The sequence below is a fragment of the Durio zibethinus genome, chromosome 23, assembly GCF_047325235.1.
Source record: "Durio zibethinus cultivar Kanyao isolate XHJ-2024 chromosome 23, ASM4732523v1, whole genome shotgun sequence".
NCBI classification, from domain to species: Eukaryota; Viridiplantae; Streptophyta; class Magnoliopsida; order Malvales; family Malvaceae; genus Durio; species Durio zibethinus.
The window spans coordinates 18,946,335-18,966,227 of NC_143184.1; the positions used below are offsets into that span (position 1 = coordinate 18,946,335).

General features: G+C 28.7%; 1 protein-coding gene and 1 pseudogene across 1 annotated transcript; both read left to right on the top strand.

The window, feature by feature from the left end:
* The first annotated feature begins 207 nt into the window (after positions 1-207).
* Positions 208-1,763, top strand: LOC149512371 (uncharacterized; annotated as a pseudogene).
* Positions 1,764-9,240: 7,477 nt separating this feature from the next.
* LOC111314699 (protein trichome birefringence-like 19) lies at positions 9,241-13,094 on the top strand. Its single transcript, XM_022916316.2, has 2 exons — positions 9,241-9,830; positions 12,116-13,094. Exons 1-2 carry the CDS (start codon positions 9,324-9,326, stop codon positions 12,935-12,937), a joined length of 1,329 nt encoding a protein of 442 aa, XP_022772051.2. The 5' UTR covers positions 9,241-9,323; the 3' UTR covers positions 12,938-13,094.
* The last annotated feature ends 6,799 nt before the right edge of the window (positions 13,095-19,893 follow it).

The window sequence follows — 19,893 nt, forward strand, 5'->3', positions numbered from 1 at the left end:
ATTCATAGTTGTCCCAATGATTGCATGTTGTATTAAGGGCATAAAAAAAAATTAAGAATCTTGTCATTTGTGTGGTATTTCTCGTTGGGTTGACAAAGACCTTGATGAAAGGTTGAATGATGATAGTGATGAGGTATGTGTCAAAAAAAAAAGCCTATTAAGGTTTTAAGCTATTTTTCATTAATACCAAGACTTCAACAACTCTACATGTCTTCCAAAACTGCAGATTCAATGAGATGGCATCATAAGAAGCAGACGGATGATGGATCATTAAAGCATCCTAAAGATTTTTTGGCAAGAAAGTTATTTCATTCTAGGTTTCCAGACTTTGCATCTAATTCTCGAAATGTTATGCTTGGACTAGCATCTGATGGATTCAACCCGTTTCAAATGATGAGTACTTCTTATAGTACTTGGCTAGTTGTATTGATTCCTTACAATTTGCCACCATGGATTGCTATGAAGCAACAATCATTTATATTGTCTATGATAATTCCCAAGGAAAAAGGTCCGGGTAATGATATAAACATCTACTCACAACCTCTTATTAAAGAGCTAAAACAATTATGAAAAGGAGTTAAGACCTATGATGCATTAAAAGCAAAGAACTTCAATATACATGCTGCTTTATTATGGATTATCAATGATTTTCCTACTTATGCAAATTTATCTGTTTGGAGTACAAAAGGTCATTATGCTTGTCCATGTTATGCTGTACAGACATGATTGATGTGTTTACGTAATGGTAGAAAGTTCTGTTATATGAGACATCATCGATGGTTAGATGATAATCATCGATTTAGATTCCAAAAACATCTCTTTGATGGAACTGAAGAGTTGAAGAGATCGCCTTTACCCATTAGTGGGTCTAATATCTTGTCAAAGTTAAAAGATATCAATTTCACCTATGAAAAATGACTCCATCAAGGAAAAGAGTGAGGGACATCTTTGAAAGTGTCTGGCTTCATATTACGTAAATTGGTGATAGTCATACAGAAGTTGGTGATCTTGATGTTCAAAGCGATGAAGAGGATGATGAAGTAGATGACCCCAATGAGTATGAGTTGTGGAAAAAAAGAAGTATATTTTTTGAGTTACCTTATTGGGAATATAATTTATTATGCCATAACCTTGATTTGATGCACATAAAGAAAAATGTTTGTGAAAATTTTATCAGGACAATTCTCAATGTCAATAGAAGATCCAAAGATAATTTAAAGAGTCGGCTTGACCTAGTTGATATGGGGATTCACTCAAACCTTCATTCAATATGGCTTCCTAATGGCAAATATCAATTGTCTGCTGCTTGTTTTGAGATTTCTAAAGTCGAAAAAGATGTGTTTTGCAAGGTTTTAAAAAATGTCAAAGTTTTGGATGGCTATGCATCAAATATATCAAGATGTGTGAATATGAATGAGCGAAAACTTTTTTCATTGAAGTTACATGATTATCACATTTTGATGCAAGACTTATTTCCAATTGCTTTACGTTCATCAATGTCAAAACAAGTGACTTCTGTGGTAATTGAATTGAGTAACATATTTAAATCTCTATGTCAGAAATGTATGAATGTGGAAGAGCTTGACAAAGTTTAAGATCGAGCTGCAATTACTTTATGCCATTTAGATAAGATTTTTTCTCCAAACTTCTTCACTATTATGATGCATTTGGTTATCCACCTTCCATATAAAGCAAAGGTCGGTGAGCCGATTTATTATCAATGGATGTATTCTATTGAAAGATATTATTTGTTAATAGATTGATTACATTTTTATTGATTATCAAGCCAATCTACTTAAAATAACATATGACTAATGTTTTATGCTATAGGTTTTTGGGGAGGTTAAAGTTTTATTGTCATAATAAATGCTATCTGAAAGGTTTTATTACTGAAAGATATTTAGCAGAAGAGTGTATGACATTTTTTTCTCATTATTTGAAAGATATTGAAATGAGATTTAATAGACCTTTGAGAAATGTTGGTACACAGCATACAGACTCAACCTACAATTATCTTTTTCAAAGTTTTGGACAACCCATAGGCAAAGCTAAATTGGTGGAGTTAGATGATAAATCTTGGGCACAAGTACATCGATATGTTCTTTTTCATCATGACTCAATCGAATCATTTCGTACGCAAGTTGTTTGGCAAGGAAATTATTCATTACATTAGGCATAATTTATTGTGTTTTTTTTTTAGTGTTAATACTTTATCATGATGCTTTATAGTGAGTATAAAAATAATTTGAGAGATCCTGCACATTATCAACGAGCAAACCCTTGAGAGGTTGATAAGTTGTTCGTTGAAAACTTTAATGAATGGTTAGGAACAACTCTAAGTAATGCCATACTTCCCATTATTTTTTATCTACATAGAATGCTTATGGTAAAAATAACATTAATAACATATATATATTTATTTCATTTTTATAAGTTTGGAGTGGAAGGCTTGTTAGTGAAGAGGTAAAGTGTCTTTCACACGGTCCAAACTGAATTGTGAAATGATACAAAGGTTTCATCATCAATTGATTTAGATTTCACATAAAAGATTTAGATTTCACATAAAATCTCATGAGAGATTTAGAAGTACACAAAATTCAGGAGTTGTTGTGACTTCATCAACTACTAGCTATGCTATACTAGGGACACAAACCCTTTAAAAGGAAATGTTAACTATTATGGCATGATTAATGACATCATTGAGTTCGATTATTATAGCAAGTGAAAAGTTATCTTATTTCAGTGTCATTGGGTAGATGTGAATAGTACGAGAGGTCTTAAGAAAGATCAGTACGGATTTACACTTGTGAATTTTTTTTGATTAATCACACTGAACAACAACTCATCGATGAACCTTATGTATTTTCATCTTAAGTCAAACAAGTATTTCACTCTAATGATCTGAAAGAATTGGGTTGGTTTGTTGTTCTTCGAAACACACTTAGAGACTTATTTGATATGGGGTTAGATACCAAAGATGATGTTGAACATGAAACTGAATGTTATCCTTTTGCTAAACAAAACTTGGATGAGAATATCTCCATTACATATGCTCAGTGGGTCTACGAAAATGTTACTAAAGACATTTACGAACCATGATTTCGTGCACCTATAATTTGTAATTCGAGTGTTTAAGACATAATGTAATAAATAATAGTATGTAAATAATGTCACATTCACTATTGTATAATTATTGTCTTCCAAATCATACATTATATTTTGATTTAATTAAATCAATATGTTCTTTATATATTGTAAGTTTTGATTTCTTAAATTGAAAATGTCTTTATATATCTTCTGAACTAACATGTTTTCTATATTCACTTTTATGATGTACGTAAACTACAATGCGGAGAAGTAGGTTGAAAGGAAAACATATCAAAGATATTAGTTCAAAATCGTCTATGGCACCTATACATATTGGCTATGGATTGAATCTTTTGGAGGTAAATAAACGTACTGTTGGATCTAACTCTGTCACTTCTAACCCTTCAACTGATATTGGATTTGGCAATACGGGAGGTTCAGGTTTAGATAGTACCCCATCAATTGATTATGTTTTAAATTTGAATGCATGTATGATATACTCCAATTTTAGAATTTGAGTATAATGATAAAAGTAATGCGATTTTACAAATATATTTTATATTTGTTACAGTTGATAACATGGTCAATGGAAGACCAAAGGTCGGACAACTTTGAAAGAATTGTTTGCACTACCTCTTAACGAGCGTATTGTAGTGTCTGTAAACTCTAATAGGTAACCAATTGGTGAAGAGGCTCAACTACTGGATTTTTAAGCATGCTAGCCCGTAATGGAATGAAATTGCCTATTCATTATGAAACATGGCATAATATTCCAAAAGAAGTTAAGGCCGATACGTTAAACTTTATTGAGGTATTAGTATAATTAATTAGATATATTCAAAATTTTTATTTTACATTTTGTTTACTTATTCAAACTTTTCTTATTGTATTATTATAGTCAAAATTTGTACTTAAAATACCAACTTCATTTGTGCTTAAGTCATTAGGAAAGAAATGGAAAGATTATAAGCATAGTTTGAAGAATAAGTATTTTGATCGAAATGCTACTGTAGAGGCGATGATGAAAAATCTACCCCGTAATGTGATTAGGTGGCAATATGAACAACTAGTTAGATTTTGATTCTCAAGAAAATGAGAGGTACTAGTTTATAACTTTGTATAATATAATTAAATGATGAAAGTGTTTGATGGTTTCAGTTGGTAATATTTGTATTTCTATCATATACGTAATTATTTTTTATGATAGGAAAGAGAACAGATTGGGACTGGTAGCAGAAAGTAACAGAAATATAGCCACACAAGTGGATCAAAAAGTTTTACAAGAAAGCAAAAAGAAATCGTAAGTTTATGATAATTAACTTATTCCAATGAATGAACTTTTTCTACCGTTAAAAGGTAAATATGGAAATTAACATTTATTTTTCTGTTTTAATAGATTTGATTGTTTCAATACATAATATTAAACTTATCAAAAGTTTTAAACTTAGTTACATAGATGATATGTATGAAAAGTTATTGTTTACATATATTTATGCCTTTATTATCTGGTTGTTGTTATTGTTATATTTTAACACTTTTGATAGCTTTAATACTTGATATTAAGCTTGTCTGATTGATTAAACTTAGTTTCTATGATTGATATAGGAGAAAAAGTTGTCAGTTATATCTGTTTGAGAATATTTTTGCATATAAAAGGCAAATATACAAATAAATTTTAGATGCTTTTCAACATATTGAATGACTTCAATCCTTCATATTAAACTGGGCGAAAATAATTGAATTTGGTTTTCGTGATCGATATGTGTAAAAGCCTAAAATGCTTTTAGTCTTTGCATATATTTAAGAATATTGTGTTGTTATTGGGCCAAAATATAAATAAAGGAGATTAAAGTTATTCAAAATTTTAATACTTGATTAACAGGATTGATATACATAAATAAGTTATGGTTGATATGTATCTTATCAAATAACATATGTTTTTGTATAGGAGAATGAGATGAGCGGTACAATTGGCTGTGTGGAACTTTTTCTAGTAACACATACAAAAAAAGATGGATCTTACATAAATGTCAAAACACAAAAAATTATGGTAATTTGTATCATCTATTTTAACATAAAGTAAAAATAAACTCTTTTAACATATAATCAATTAATCATTAAACTTGATAGTTATATATGACAAATTCACAGGAGAAAGTGAAAGAGAAAATGACTGCTGAGATTGAAGTAGCATCTGAAGATTCTCTCAACATGTAAGAAATGGAAAAATTGAATATTCATAGAAGTTGCTGAAAAAAAAAGGCATGGACGGGTTCGAGGCCATGGATTGGGTCCAACACCATTTGCCTACTATGGACATAACTCTCTGCAATTTACACTCTCAGCAAGTCAGCCTTCGCGAGACATTTTAATATTGAGAGGGGAGTTGCAAACTATACAACAACATTTTCAACAAATGAAAGCAGAAAGAGAACATGAGCATGCCAAAATTGAAGAAGAACGTGCTAGAATGGAGCTAAAACGTGTAAAATTTCAGCAGTTGCATGATCGATTTGATTATCTTATGAATTTTATGCAACAACAATTTTCAGGAAATGATCTTGGTGTTCCATCAACTCAGGTATTATATTTAGTAAATATTAAAATTTTTAAATAGAAAAAAAACATACAATGAAGTGTTAAAAATTGTATGATATTATTTAGTAGGTTGTTGAGCACGCTAGTGACCAAGATGGAAATTTTTCTTTATCAATTGGCAGCCAGCAAAATGAATGTAGTCATCCATTTCATACATTTTAATTTTTTATTTGGTTAATGTATTTACAATATTTGAATGTTATTATACTAATTATTAAACTTTGTATTAATTAGATGTATATTTAAATGTGAATGAAGTTAATATCAATTTTAGTTTCTAAATTTAAGCTCTTTATTGAAATAAAATTTATTATAAGAAATTAAAAAAGTATACATTTTTACATAATGGTAGCGTTTGCGTTGGACAATATCGCTAAATGAATAATTTAGTGGCGTTTGTAGCATAAAATGCCACTACAAGTAATGGCACTATTTCTAGCAAACGTCGCTAATTAGGTGGCATTTTTTTATAGAAATGCCACTAAAGCAGTGGCATTTTTCTTATAACAACACCACTGAATTAACGGCATCTAAAAGATACAAATGCCGTAAATATTGAGGTATTTTCAAATTCAAACGCCTCTAAAGTAGCAGCATTTTCTGTTACAAATGTCGTCAATGCAACGGCGTTTTCCTCATAAAAACTCCATTAAAATAGCGGCGACTAAAAGATACAAACGCTGCTAATATTGAGCTAGTTTTAGATTCAAATGCCTCTAAAGTAGCGGCGTCTCAAAGATATAAATGCCGCTAAAATGACGGTGCTTCAGATATAAATGCTGCTAATATTAAGGTATTTTTTCGAAAATGCCACTATTTACAGCGTCGTGTGTATAGGCGGCACTCTGCATGACATTTTTTTGTAAATGCCACAACCTTATAGTGGCGTTAATAAACGTCGCTAAACGGTAAAAAAAAATGCCGCTAAAAACCAAAACCCTTGTAGTGAACACTACTAAGTTTAGCGGCATTTATGAAGACAAACACTGCTAAATTTAGGAATTAATGGTGTTTGTATACAAAAACGCCACTAAAGCTGACTTAGTGGCATTTTTTCCTAAATCGTCACTATTTTCCTCGATACAGGTATGGGCGACATTCTTAACGGTGTTTTTGGCAAACACCACTAATCATTTAGTGGCGTTTATAAATGCTGCTAAATATTAAAAAAAAAAATACTACTAAAACCCTATTCTCCTTTAGTGTTTTGTTATCACTTTGTTGAATATATGAAGAATTGAAGATAGGGTATAAGAAAATCGTATATTCTTGGTTTATATCTTTTTATTTAGAGCTAAATTTTCTTGTGATTAATTTACTGATTTTATTGAAAGTTGCGGTAATAAATCTTGTAATTTCGTTTACTTAAGCTTACGGGAAAGTATATAGAAGATGATGGTAAGACTTCCGGATGGCTTTGTCAACTTGATAAATGCCATCGCTTGCTTGCACAAATTGAATTGGACTTATTTAATAAATGTTGGTATAATTGCTTAATCAACCGTAACAATAAATTATTTCCATTAAATAATATGATTAATTTGAAATTATTATAGAATTGTATTTTTATTTTTTATTTGAAATTATTTTTTATTTGTGTGAGAAGTGATTTTGAGGATAAGCATTTGAAAAAAGAAATAAACACTTCATTAGAGATTGGAAATTGATTCAGAATTTGTTCATCGATGCTTAAGTCAATATGTGAAAGAGTAAAAAAAAATGCAAAAATAAAGAAAATTAAAAATAAAATGAGAAAACTATCATTTTATTTCTTTTAAAAATATTTTTTTTCCTTTTCTTTCCTTTTCTTTATAACTTCAATCCAAATATAGGCTTAAGGTTACCGAAATACCTTATATGAAAGAGACGTAAATGATGTGGCTCAATGAGGTTGGTCAGGCTGATGTGGTACGCTCCTTGTAATACATGAATGACTCGTGCATCCACCATCAATTATATGAACTGAGACAACCAGTCTGAAGTGATGTTGAACTAGCTTGTTAGTCTTTCTTATTAACAAGTGAAAAGAGTAAAATGCTCTTAGACCCTAAATACCTATGTAAAAATTCTTACCATAAATCACCAAATCGGAAAATCACATCTTGCTCTAGAACAAATATGACTATCTGGCAAACAACTTATAAGTTTATGACAGTTTGGTAACAAATTATTTAGTCTATACCCTAAATATTTGATTTAATATAATAAATATAAGGATTCTTATTAAAAAATGTGAATATCTTATGCTCCTAAATTGTACTTTGTTGAAAAAAATTACACATCTATCTGGACAAGTTAACTCATAGTTCGTATAAACACTCAAAGACAAAGCTAATATCTAACTAATCTCATTTTCTAAGAAGATAATTTCAATTTTGACACCACCAAAGTCCAAAATTGGGTTAAGTCCATATCAACCACTATAATTATTTTATTACTATTTTATTACTATTATTATTTTAGATATCTCAATCAGTTTCCTTGTCTCTCTCACTCTCCTCAAAGCTTAGACATTTGAATTCAAATTAGTTGCACAAAGCTTAGAGAATCAAACTTAAAATTGCATTTACATCACGTTGTACAGATTTAGGTGCCATTTTACAATCAATAGGTGGTAGTTAAAAGGGATCTTTTCATCATTTCTAATAAAAAATACTAATAATTCAAAATAAGTACATAAAACAATAACCACATCAATGATATATTGTCTTGATTACGATAGGATAACCTGCAACTTATTATTTTTTTTTTATATTATAAAGAAGGTTGTAATCTAAAGACTAAAACATGTGTTATAAGTATTAAGATTTGAATTTCATATATATTGAATATTATTTTTTAAATATGATTTTATAAATTAATTGAATTAAATTTTGGGTTTAGTAATATTTAATTTATATTTTGTAATTGAACTAATTACGTGGGTCCAAAAAACCATATATAAAAAGCAATTATCACCATATTTGTTTTTTTTTTTCTTTTGAACTTGCCACAACATTTGTTATTACTGGAAACTAAAATTAACAGAAAAATATTAATAACAAAAATAATAAATGAAAGGAAAATAGATAGATTTCATTGATAGTATGAAGTACTAGATTGATGCACAAATATTTCTTTTTTTTTAAGACGATTCGCGCTTCTCTGAAATTGTATCAACTAGTGCAGTAAATTCTCAAAATGTGTCACATTCAAGATATAACAGCCCAGCTATATTATTGTAACGCACTTTACAACTAAGGATAGATTAATAAAGCTTAAAAAACTGAATACCTTCTTTGCCTAAAAATTAGAAAATACATAACTACGTGTGGTTTATGAAAATAATGAATAAAATAAATTGTTTGTTATTTGATTTTTAAAATCTATTTATAAACTTTAGAATTTGTAACTAATTGAAAAAAAAAATCATAATTGATGTTATGGCAAAGATTTTCTAAACACTAATATTATTAGGAGTTAAAAGAAATTTTATTATATTAAGAGTTACTTACAATTAAATACATAATAACTGTCAAAACGTTTTTATTATTAAAATATATTCAACAACTTTAAATACTTTGGCTTAGTCTCTTTCGAATTGCCTTGACTGTTTCCTAAAAACCATCTAGTTTTTTCTGCGTCTCTCCTCTTTGTGAATGAAGCCTCATGCAGTAGAGCTTCCCTTGGGCAGAAGTCATGCACAGCCAAAAACACCAAAAATTGTCCTACTTATAATCTTTGGCACCTTAGTTTTTCTCACTATCATTCCGGTATTTTACCCTTTGCTAGGGTATCCTTTATACCTGTTAAAACACTCCTCTTCCAAGCCATCATCCACATATGATTCTCAAGAACTCGAAGCTTCAATAAGTATATCCGAAGGCGAGACTTGTGACATATTTTCCGGGGAATGGATGCCAAATCTTGATGCACCTTACTACACGAACACGACATGCTGGGCAATACATGAGCACCAGAATTGCATGAAATATGGAAGGCCTGATACGGAGTTCATGAAATGGAAATGGAAACCTGATGGCTGTGAGCTTCCGGTTTTCAACCCTGCTCAGTTCCTTGAAATTGTTAGAGGCAAGTCCTTGGCCTTTGTTGGAGATTCTGTGGGTAGAAACCAAATGCAGTCCTTGATATGCCTCCTCTCCAGGGTAGGTCTCTTTATTTTCCATCTAAATTTTGGGCAACAACCCAATTAATTCAACAAAATTAAACAAGCAATTATTATTTTATTATCTGCTATTCTATCATTAAAGTTTTTAAACTCGATAAACATATTAAAAAATTATTATGTGTTTTTTATTATATTAATTTTTGAAAATTTTAAAATATATTCTAATTACAATCCTTTCGGTTGTAAAATTTAAAATTTCCAATAATATATGTATTAATTAGATAAATTTCCATATATATATATATATATATATGGGGTCACATATATTTTTTATATATTTAAAGTTATGAAGAATTAAGCCCTGATCATTAAAGTAAAAACTTTAATATTTTATAAACAAGCACACAATTGTTACCACATATATCTGATTTTCAACTGTAGATCTAATTGTTTACCATTACATACAAGAAGCTGCCTTAAAATTAAAAAATAAAATAGTGCCTACGATCTTAAACAAATTGTAGCATCAACCTTTTTTATTGAACCTTTTATTGCTTTGGCAAATGTCTACATATATTCTTGCGAAGTAAATTTGCTAAAAGGATGAACATGAGATTGAAAGTCTATCTTAGCTTTGATTTCAGAGTTGATTTTTTTGCATTATGTTTTTCTTTTATTTTTCTTTTAAATTGATTTGTAAAAATTGGAATGGTTCCCAACATTTCTATATCTTCTTGCTTTATTTATTATGTCATTTGACCAATCATTTGGGTTAGCAGCAAGGGGTGGGTAGTTTACCTAAGCCATCATGTAAATCAAAGATTAGGTGAAATAATGGAGATTAATAATATGTGGAATCTTTAGTGTTAACAGTCGTTCCAATTATCAGTTAACATGCATAATATTTCAATAAACATTTTTTTCCTAAACAAAAAGTCAGAAAACATTATTAAAAATTATTCTTATCACTAAATATACATGTAAAAAAAAAAAAAGCAAACGCCATGCATGGGAACAGAAGCACGCAGGTGTAACCAATTGAAGATTTTAGTGAAATATATATAAATAGATCCATTTATATTAATGTAATTTTTATAATTTTTGGATCAAAATTCAATTCATTATTCATTTAAATTAAAATAACATTTTTAAATTTAATCATTTTTATCTAAAAATTCAAAAAATATATATAAGAATTACACTAGTATAAATGATCCTACTCTATATATATTGATTTGAAATGCTTGATTTGGACCGGGCAAAACTGATAAATGATAGCCATTTGAATTAAAAAATTCCTAAACAGAAATTAGTAATCAGTTTTGCCCCCATAGTAAGACCAAAAATGATGGCTTTCTTTTAATTGTTAGTTTTCCTGTGTGTTTCTCTATATAATAATTAAGATGTTGCCAACTATATATCTATGATGACATTATAACCATCAATGAAAATGAAAGAATAAGGACAAATTTTATTTGTTTAATTAATTAACCTGCTTATAATTATCCGTGCAGTCTGACAAAATAAAGTTTGATTAGATGTAATCGAATATTCTAATATTATAAAGTTCCATCATATAATATTAACAATTTTCTGGTAGGCGTTTCTGGTGATGTGGACTCCTTGGTGGCTAAAATATTTAATGTAATATTGATTTGGTCTGTTAGCATTTGCTCATTTATTTTAATTTCTTTAAACATCTAATTACATTGATTTGGTCTAAATTCTAGTATTTAATAATGTCTTGACTTGAACCAATCCATGGATTGCTTTTTTTCTTTTTATATCTATTGCAATTGGAAACACCTTATTGTTGTTGATCATTCACTCTCCTAATTATTTGTTCATATATTCAAACTGTTTATCAATTACAAGATCAATTATAATTATAATTACAATTATTATTATTATTATTATTATAATCATTATTATTATTATGCCTAAAGAAATAGAAATGAGACCACTTTGAATTTGAAATTAGATCGTTATAGAATAAAAAAAAAAAAGAAAAACCTTGTAAAGGTATTGGATGACTCAAAATAATTAAGTTGCAACCAATGGCAAAATTTTAACTTGATTTTTTTATTAAAAATAAGTTTATTATACAATTTAGTGGCCAATGCCAAAATGGCATAAGGTCTTGCCTTTAAACCAATAAGGGCAGGGAAGCGGGGACACAGGATTTGACTTGATTTTAAGGTCTAGATAGTTTTAATGTATTAATTTCATTGGGCATAATTTTTTCAAAGCAAAAATGAAAACAAACTTTTTAAAACTTGTTAATTCTGTTGAATTCTTAAGCTTTTTGCATTATTGTTTCAGGTGGAATACCCAGTAGATGTTTCATACACACCAGATGAAAAATTCAAACGATGGAAATACACAACTTACAACTTCACTATTGCTTTTTTTTGGACTCCACATTTGGTAAAATCTAAACAAACAGACGTAAACGGTCCGACAAAAACCGGACTCTTCAATCTTTATCTTGACGAATTTGATGAAGAATGGACAACTCAAATCGAAGAATTCGACTACCTAATTATCTCTGGAGGGCATTGGTTTTATCGTCCATCAGTTTTCTATGAAAATCATCAAATTGTTGGTTGTCATTTTTGCCTCATAGAAAATGTGACAGACATGACAAAGTTCTATGGCTATAGAAAGGCTTTCAGGACTGCTTTTAGGGCTATTAATAGCTTAGAAAATTTCAAAGGCATAACATTTTTAAGGACTTTTGCACCATCACACTTTGAGAATGGATTGTGGAATCAGGGTGGAAATTGTGTGAGAACAAAGCCGTTTACGAGCAGAGAGATAGCGCTGGATGGCGAAAACTTGGAGCTTTATATGATTCAGATGGAGGAATTTAGGATTGCAGAAAGAGAAGGGAGAAAGAAGGGGAAGAGATATAGGCTAATGGACACAACACAAGTAACATTGTTGAGACCAGATGGTCATCCTAGCAGATATGGGCATTGGCCTCATGAAAATGTGACCTTGTACAATGATTGTGTGCATTGGTGCTTGCCTGGTCCGATTGATACTTGGAATGATTTCTTACTTCAAATGTTGAAGATGGAAGGAGCAAAATCACACCAAGAGAGGCTTTATTCAGATAAGAGGAAAACGAGATTCGAATAGATTCAATTTATCTTGCCTTCTTTTTGTTTCTAATTATTTTGTCTTCAGTACTTCTTCTGTAATTTATCATACCTTACATATCATTTTATTTAATTTGATTTACATTTTTTGTACTTTAAATATAGTATAAAATGACAGAGTTGCCACTGTGGTTGAGTTGAGTTGCCTGCTTAAAACTGAAACTAGGACATCATTTAATTATAATCTCTGTTTTTTAAGCTAAATTCAATTTCTAAGCCATAAACAAATAACCCAATTCCTTCCAAAAAAATTTTTGAAAAGTACTGATAAATGATGAATCACATGTTGATTGGCATTAACACCGTGAAAATGATTTTAGAATTGCTTTTTACACTTCACTTCGACTCAAGTTTACAAGTGAAAATAGAGGAACCCATTTGTCCAAAAAAAAATAGATGAATTAATTAGGGGGCCAGCACTGAAAATGTAAATGTAGAAGAAGAAAATTTTTCCAAATTATAAATTGCCATATGTCCATTAATTTTTTTTAGACAATTGAAAAGTATTCAAGCGACGAATTTTTATGGGCACGTAGAACAAATAGCATCATTTGAAAAACATCTTAATCCAGTCATGCAGTTAATTTCTAAATGGTTAATTTTATCCAATGATACGATTAATATCCAATGATACAATTAATTTTTAAGTGAATAATTTTAAAATCAATTAAATATGACACTAAACAATTGAATATAAATATAAATGGTTTGGTCAATCAAAATTCAAAAACTTAATAGTTGGACAAATCAAATTCATTTATAAGTCATCAATAATTTATCTCTAAATTGAATTAAAATAATTTGAAAGCAAATCCCGACCACTCAATTTTCAAAACCTCTTGATCATCCTATTAAACTTCACATGAGTCATCTTTTATGTTTGATTAAATTAAAATAATTTAGAGATATAATTAAAAAAAAAGGTTAAATTCTTTTAAAACTCTCCCATCAAGCATTATAAATAGGCGCTCCACCAAAGTTTAAAGAATCAAGCTATGAAGAATTGAAAGACTTAAAACTTCGAAGAATGTAGTAATAGGGTTCTAAGAATTTCCAAGAAGTTGCTTAGATCTTTTTTTAACGTAAAAGAATTAGATCAATTCTGTTTGTTTAAAATCAAGTGTTCAAGACCACTGAAGTGAACTATTTTACTGAAGAAAAGAATCAGATGATTTCATTTATTTGAAGACTTTTTAGAGATTTTAATTTCCACATCCAATTTATGAAACTGCTATTTGTCATTACCTTTCCTGTCTTATTTCCAGACACAAAACTTTTATGTCAAAATTTCCAACGCATCCAGTGGGGCAATCTTTGTCTCTCATCTATGTTCCTCAAAGTTTAAGTTTTCAAGCTACAATGGCTCCCATAAAGAACTTAATTTGCTAACATACACCATCAAGCCCGCTTGAGCAGATCCTACAATTTAACCGGTTCATCACAAAGCATTGATGTTCCTGCTTACCCTTATGGCACTAAAAGAAACACAAAAGCTCTTGTAGAATTGTACGATCAGATTCTTCCTACGCTCAGTCGAAATCCATTATAACACATATTCTCTTATTTAAATATTGCAAGAAGCTTTTACCAGGCAATATGTTGTTAGTGTATGCCTTAAGACCAATCGATTGATTATGAGATACATGTCATATTAAGTATTACTATTATAAACGAAGGCATTCTTTATTTATAAGTTTACAAACATATATTTGATATTAATTACTTGATAAAGTCCTTAGAATAAATATGATTTGTAAGAGAATTAAAATGAGATTGCAATTATGAGATCATTATTGCATCAAAACATTATTCCTAAATTGTTTCTAGTCAATGCTTTGTCAAGATAGGACATTGATAAAGCAATTGAGACCAGTACATGATTATATTCTTACTTATGAAGCAAACAACTTATCTCGAAAATTGAAGTTTAGATAAATTTGAGCTAACATGTGGATCCATGTTACAAGAACAAGTTCACTAAATATAACCAAATATGATAATGCTATTTGGTAGCATTTATAGTAATATTTTCATATGATGGTTGTATAAGTGATTATATGACTTGAGATTACTAATGATCTTATATGATAAATGTTATATTTTGATTTTACTATACTTATGAATAATGAATGCTCCAGTAAGATATTATTAGGTATAACATTAAGCATAGGAAGATGCATCATGATCATGATCTATAAATATAAGATTGATGAATTGGAGAATTAATGATGAAATCAAAATGGTTTTAATTTAATATCCGAATTCAATCAAAGATTACTATGCTTATATTTATAGCCAACATGTTAAGAAACCTAATGGATTATATACAATAAAACATGACTTCTGAAAGATGTGGAGATCCGCACCCAACCTACGAGGTATTGTTCGCATTGACCTAAAGGTCTTATGATTTTGTCTCACAAAAAGGTGCCTCACAAGTTTGAGTTTAAGTCTCAACTTGTATATCATAGCATATCCTTAGAATATCTCAATGTGAGATTGGAGTGTCATAAACTCCCCCCGTTAAAGCTTGACATCCCTGTCAAGCCCAACACAAAACACACAGATCCACTGAATCATACCAAACATTAGGCAAGCCTAACACAAAGCACACACAAACCATAGAATCACACCAGACGTTGGGATTCTAGAGGTGTCTCTCAACGTGTAACACTTAGCTCTTGCAAGAATCTAAAGATGGCTCCCACAGTATAATACTTAGCTCCCATCCAATTGGTAACCACTTGATACCATTTATGGAGACCCACATCCAACCTCTGAAGTATTGTTTATTTTGACCCAAAAATCTCACAGTTTTATCCCATAAAAAGTGCCTCACAAGTTTAAGTTTAAATCTCAACTTATATATCGTAGCAGATCATCAGAATATCCTAATGTGAGATTGGGGTATCGTAAAAGATTAAAATTAAGACAAATTAAATTGGACTTAATTTGTTAGGTCAATTTTAAGAATGCCCAAAATAGATAAACAAGAAAAGGCCCAATACTTATTGAAACATAGTATAACTGGCCATAATTAAGCATTCTATTGAGAATAAGACCTAGCCAAGTAACAATTCTATTTGAAATAGAATTAGGCGCATACAATCTTAATGCTTAGGACTATGCCGAATGCCTTATCTTTATTTAAAAGAACTATAGCCGCACTTTTTTTTGTATACAATTAGCATTAAAGTAATCTTATTACCATCTTACTACCATCTCATGTGTTAAGAACATATTGATATCAAACACCAAAAGAGGGCAAGCGACATCTTACTTCTTCCATCCCTTATGAAGATTCTTTTCTCATTGTTCATGTAGATTACTATTAGAGGCTTGATGCTCAAACAACTATTGGTTTGCTATAAACAAGCTTGAGGTTCTTGAAGTGTTCTTAGCACCATCAAAAAGCAAAGTAAGTGAAATACTCTCTTAGTGATTATGCATGTATGTTTGTGCTAGTTCTCGCCAATGTGATTCATGGCTTAAAAGATTCAAAATTTTTAAATTCTATTGCATTATACTCTGATTTTGTATGTTCAATACCTAACACCAGCTTATTCTCTTAGATTAAAAGCATGCCCCATTTATCATTCAAAGAACAAAATAGCTATTTAAGCAAAAGTTTTCTTCCATCATTTCATTCAAAACAAAATTCTAGAGTAATGACTATCATGACACATTGTAGGCATTTCATTTTGTTTGGGATCTTTCAAAATATTATTAAAAATTTTTGACTAATTTTATATAAATAGATAAAAGCCAAAGCCTTTGGAAAAAGAAAATGAAATAGTTCCACGTGGATAGCTTACATTTTTTACATGTGAATGGGTTTAAAAAATCACCATGTGTTCTCTAATAAATACATTTTATTTATTTAAAACATTTTTATTATTTTTTATAATAACATTTTTATGGCTAAAAAAATAATTAGTTAAACTAAATTAATTACATTTATTACCTTGTAAATATCTAATATTTTTACCTTATATGAATAAGTTACAATTAATTTGGCCAATAATACAAATAAAAATAAAAACTAAATAAAAAACTAATTACTCATGAGTATATTTCTATATTGTCGAATTACTCATGAAAAATTAAATGAAATTTAATGTAGTAAACAAAGAAAGAGAAATTAGACATTTAATGGGTTAACAATAATGATATCATTAACTTAAGGAGATTTTGTTTTCTCTTTTAAAATACAGATTAGGCAAAAAGTCTATAATTTTGAAGAAAAAGTTGCATTAATTCCATATCTTTTATTATTTCTTACATTATATAGTTCATAATAGTAACTTTTTAATACATTACGATAATGTCACTTGATAGCAATATAAATACAAATGTTCTTCCAAAAAACTATTAAATAAATCAAATTTAACTATATTTCAACTTTGTTTTACAGCAATTTTGATTTTGTCTCTATTTTCTTATAAGAAATTTATTTTGTAGTCTTGCTTGCTATTCTTTTGTAAGTTTATTGAGGTTTTATTCATATATTTTTGTTTGTGCAATTGTTAGGTTTTATTTTTAGAATAGTAATTTTATCAACTATATATTTTAGTGTATTTTTTCTTTTATAATTTATAATTTAAAAGTGATTCTTTAATTTTATATATATATATATATATATATATGTTGAATGTGATGGTATTAAAGAATTCTTTTCTTTTGCTAGGTATCAATTAACAAAGACTTAACGATTTTGTTTATTTTTTCTAGTTACTCAATAAGATTATGTTGATTTGCAAGACTTTACAATCAAATGCCAAAAAAAATCATTGATTAATTTAAATGCTATTATACTTGGTGGCTATGCATTCGTTGAGAGCCAAACATAAGGATTCTCAAATATTATATTGTAAGCCAAGTCGACCTAAAATGATATAGTTAATTATGACTTTGTTATATATGTCTTGGTTTTAATTGAAAATGGAAAAATTATTTTCTAAGTTTTTAGTGAATGAAGCTTTAAATGATGTAAGGGGTGTTGGTTTATAACTTTTACTAATCTTATAAAAATGGAACAAATTCTCAATTTTTTTAAACTTATCACTTATTTCATTTAACATGTCCTAAAATTTTGGAAATATTCAAACTACAATTGAAACTCTTATACCCAATTTTTTATATTCTTCTATATATATATATATATATTTTAGATAGATATTCTTAATTCAATTTTTCTTCTAAATAGATATATATTTTAAGATACCATACTGATATGACACTGATTCATAACAAAAACACACACACACAATATTGAAATAAAAATGCCAATGGTTTGGTTTTAATATAAGTTTAACTACTTTAAAATATAATATATATATATATATTAATACAACTCATTCATTCATTCAAAGAAAACATACATATAAGTAAGTTATAAATTTAATATATTAATGTTACAAAAAGAATATCCTACAATTAATATCAAATTTTATTTCCATATTGATTGTTTTTTAAACATGCAACTTTATCTAATTAGTTATTTCCTTGTCCCTTTCAAATTAGGTAAATATATCTAGTATTTGATTTAAAGTGACAATTATATTTTAGATATTCAATGTTGATTCACAACCTTGGAAAGAGTGAAGAATTTTTAATTGTTTTAAGCATAAATGAAATTGTTCATTTTTTCCATTCCTTTAGGGAAACAAAGTAGCAAACTATATTGCTGATTCTTTAACAAAGATGGGAGTGAAAAATATATATATATATATATAATAATTTTATGCTTGTTGGTAGTGTAGACACCCCAATCTGTCTAGGGGTCTACAAGATCAACTTTGACAATTAAAAAATTAAAAAAATAATAAAAATAAAAAAACAAAAAATGGTGTTTGAGTTTGCATAAAACTGGACTGGTAGAGTTTGGATTTGATTCAAAAATTGAATCTCAATCACAAGAAGGAATAGGGATTGATCAGAAACTTCTCTGATCAATCCTTATAAATAAACGCTGGAACACACAAGAAGGGGGGAGAAAAAAAATTGACAGCAAGCAAGGGAACGTGAAGCTGCTGGCACCAAAAGAAAAAAAAAAAGAAGAGGAACCAAAAAGAAGACTGGGCAATAAGAACAGAAGAAGCTAGCAGAAACCAAAAAATAGTGGACAACAATAGTGGAAGGGAACCACATACGTGTGGAGCAAGTGCCTTAGTGTGCTTTGATGCCTTAGTGTCATGTGATAGGCTAGCACATTGATTTGGTAGAATTTCATCTCAAAGGCTTACGTCAAATTTGGTACTTTTACTTACTTTTATTTTTTTTTTAAATTCTTTAATTGTTTGGTACTTATTTGATTGTTTATTCATTTGTTTTGTTTTATGCATAATTGTTTATTTATTCACTTTGTTTTATGGTTTTCATTATTTGATATTAAATTTAATAAAATAATAAAAAATAAAAATTTTGGGAATAAATATTAATCATCCAATGATGGAATTTATAAAAATTTCAAATGGCAAATTTTTATGAAATTCTTAGGTGAGAAATTTTGTTTAAATTTATCCCAAATGGTGGAATAATTTAGATAAAATTTCAATAACAATAATTAAAATTTATTTTCAAACCAAAAAAAATTAAAAAATTAAAAATAATAAAAAACATAAAAATATAAAATTTTTGGAATTAAATACAAATTACCCAAGGATAAGATTCTTAGAAATTTCAAATGGTAAATTTTTAAGAAATCTCTAGGTGAGAAAGTTTCTCTAAATTTGGCCCAAATGGTGGAATGATTTAGATGAAATTTCAATACAAGTAATTGTATTATTTTCTAAATAAAAATTTGGATTGAAAATATTTGATAATTATCTAAAGATGAGATTCTTAGAAATTTCAAATGGTAAATTTTTAATAAATCTCTAGGTGAGAAATTTTCTCTAAATTTGACCCAAATGGTGGAATAATTTAGATGAAATT

Excerpts from the sequence above, each read along its gene's own strand:
- LOC111314699 (XM_022916316.2), top strand. The coding sequence starts at position 9,324 with ATGAAGCCTCATGCAGTAGAGCTTCCCTTGGGCAGAAGTCATGCACAG. Across the intron at positions 9,831-12,115 it reads TGATATGCCTCCTCTCCAGG|GTGGAATACCCAGTAGATGT; the intron begins GTAGGTCTCTTT and ends TTATTGTTTCAG.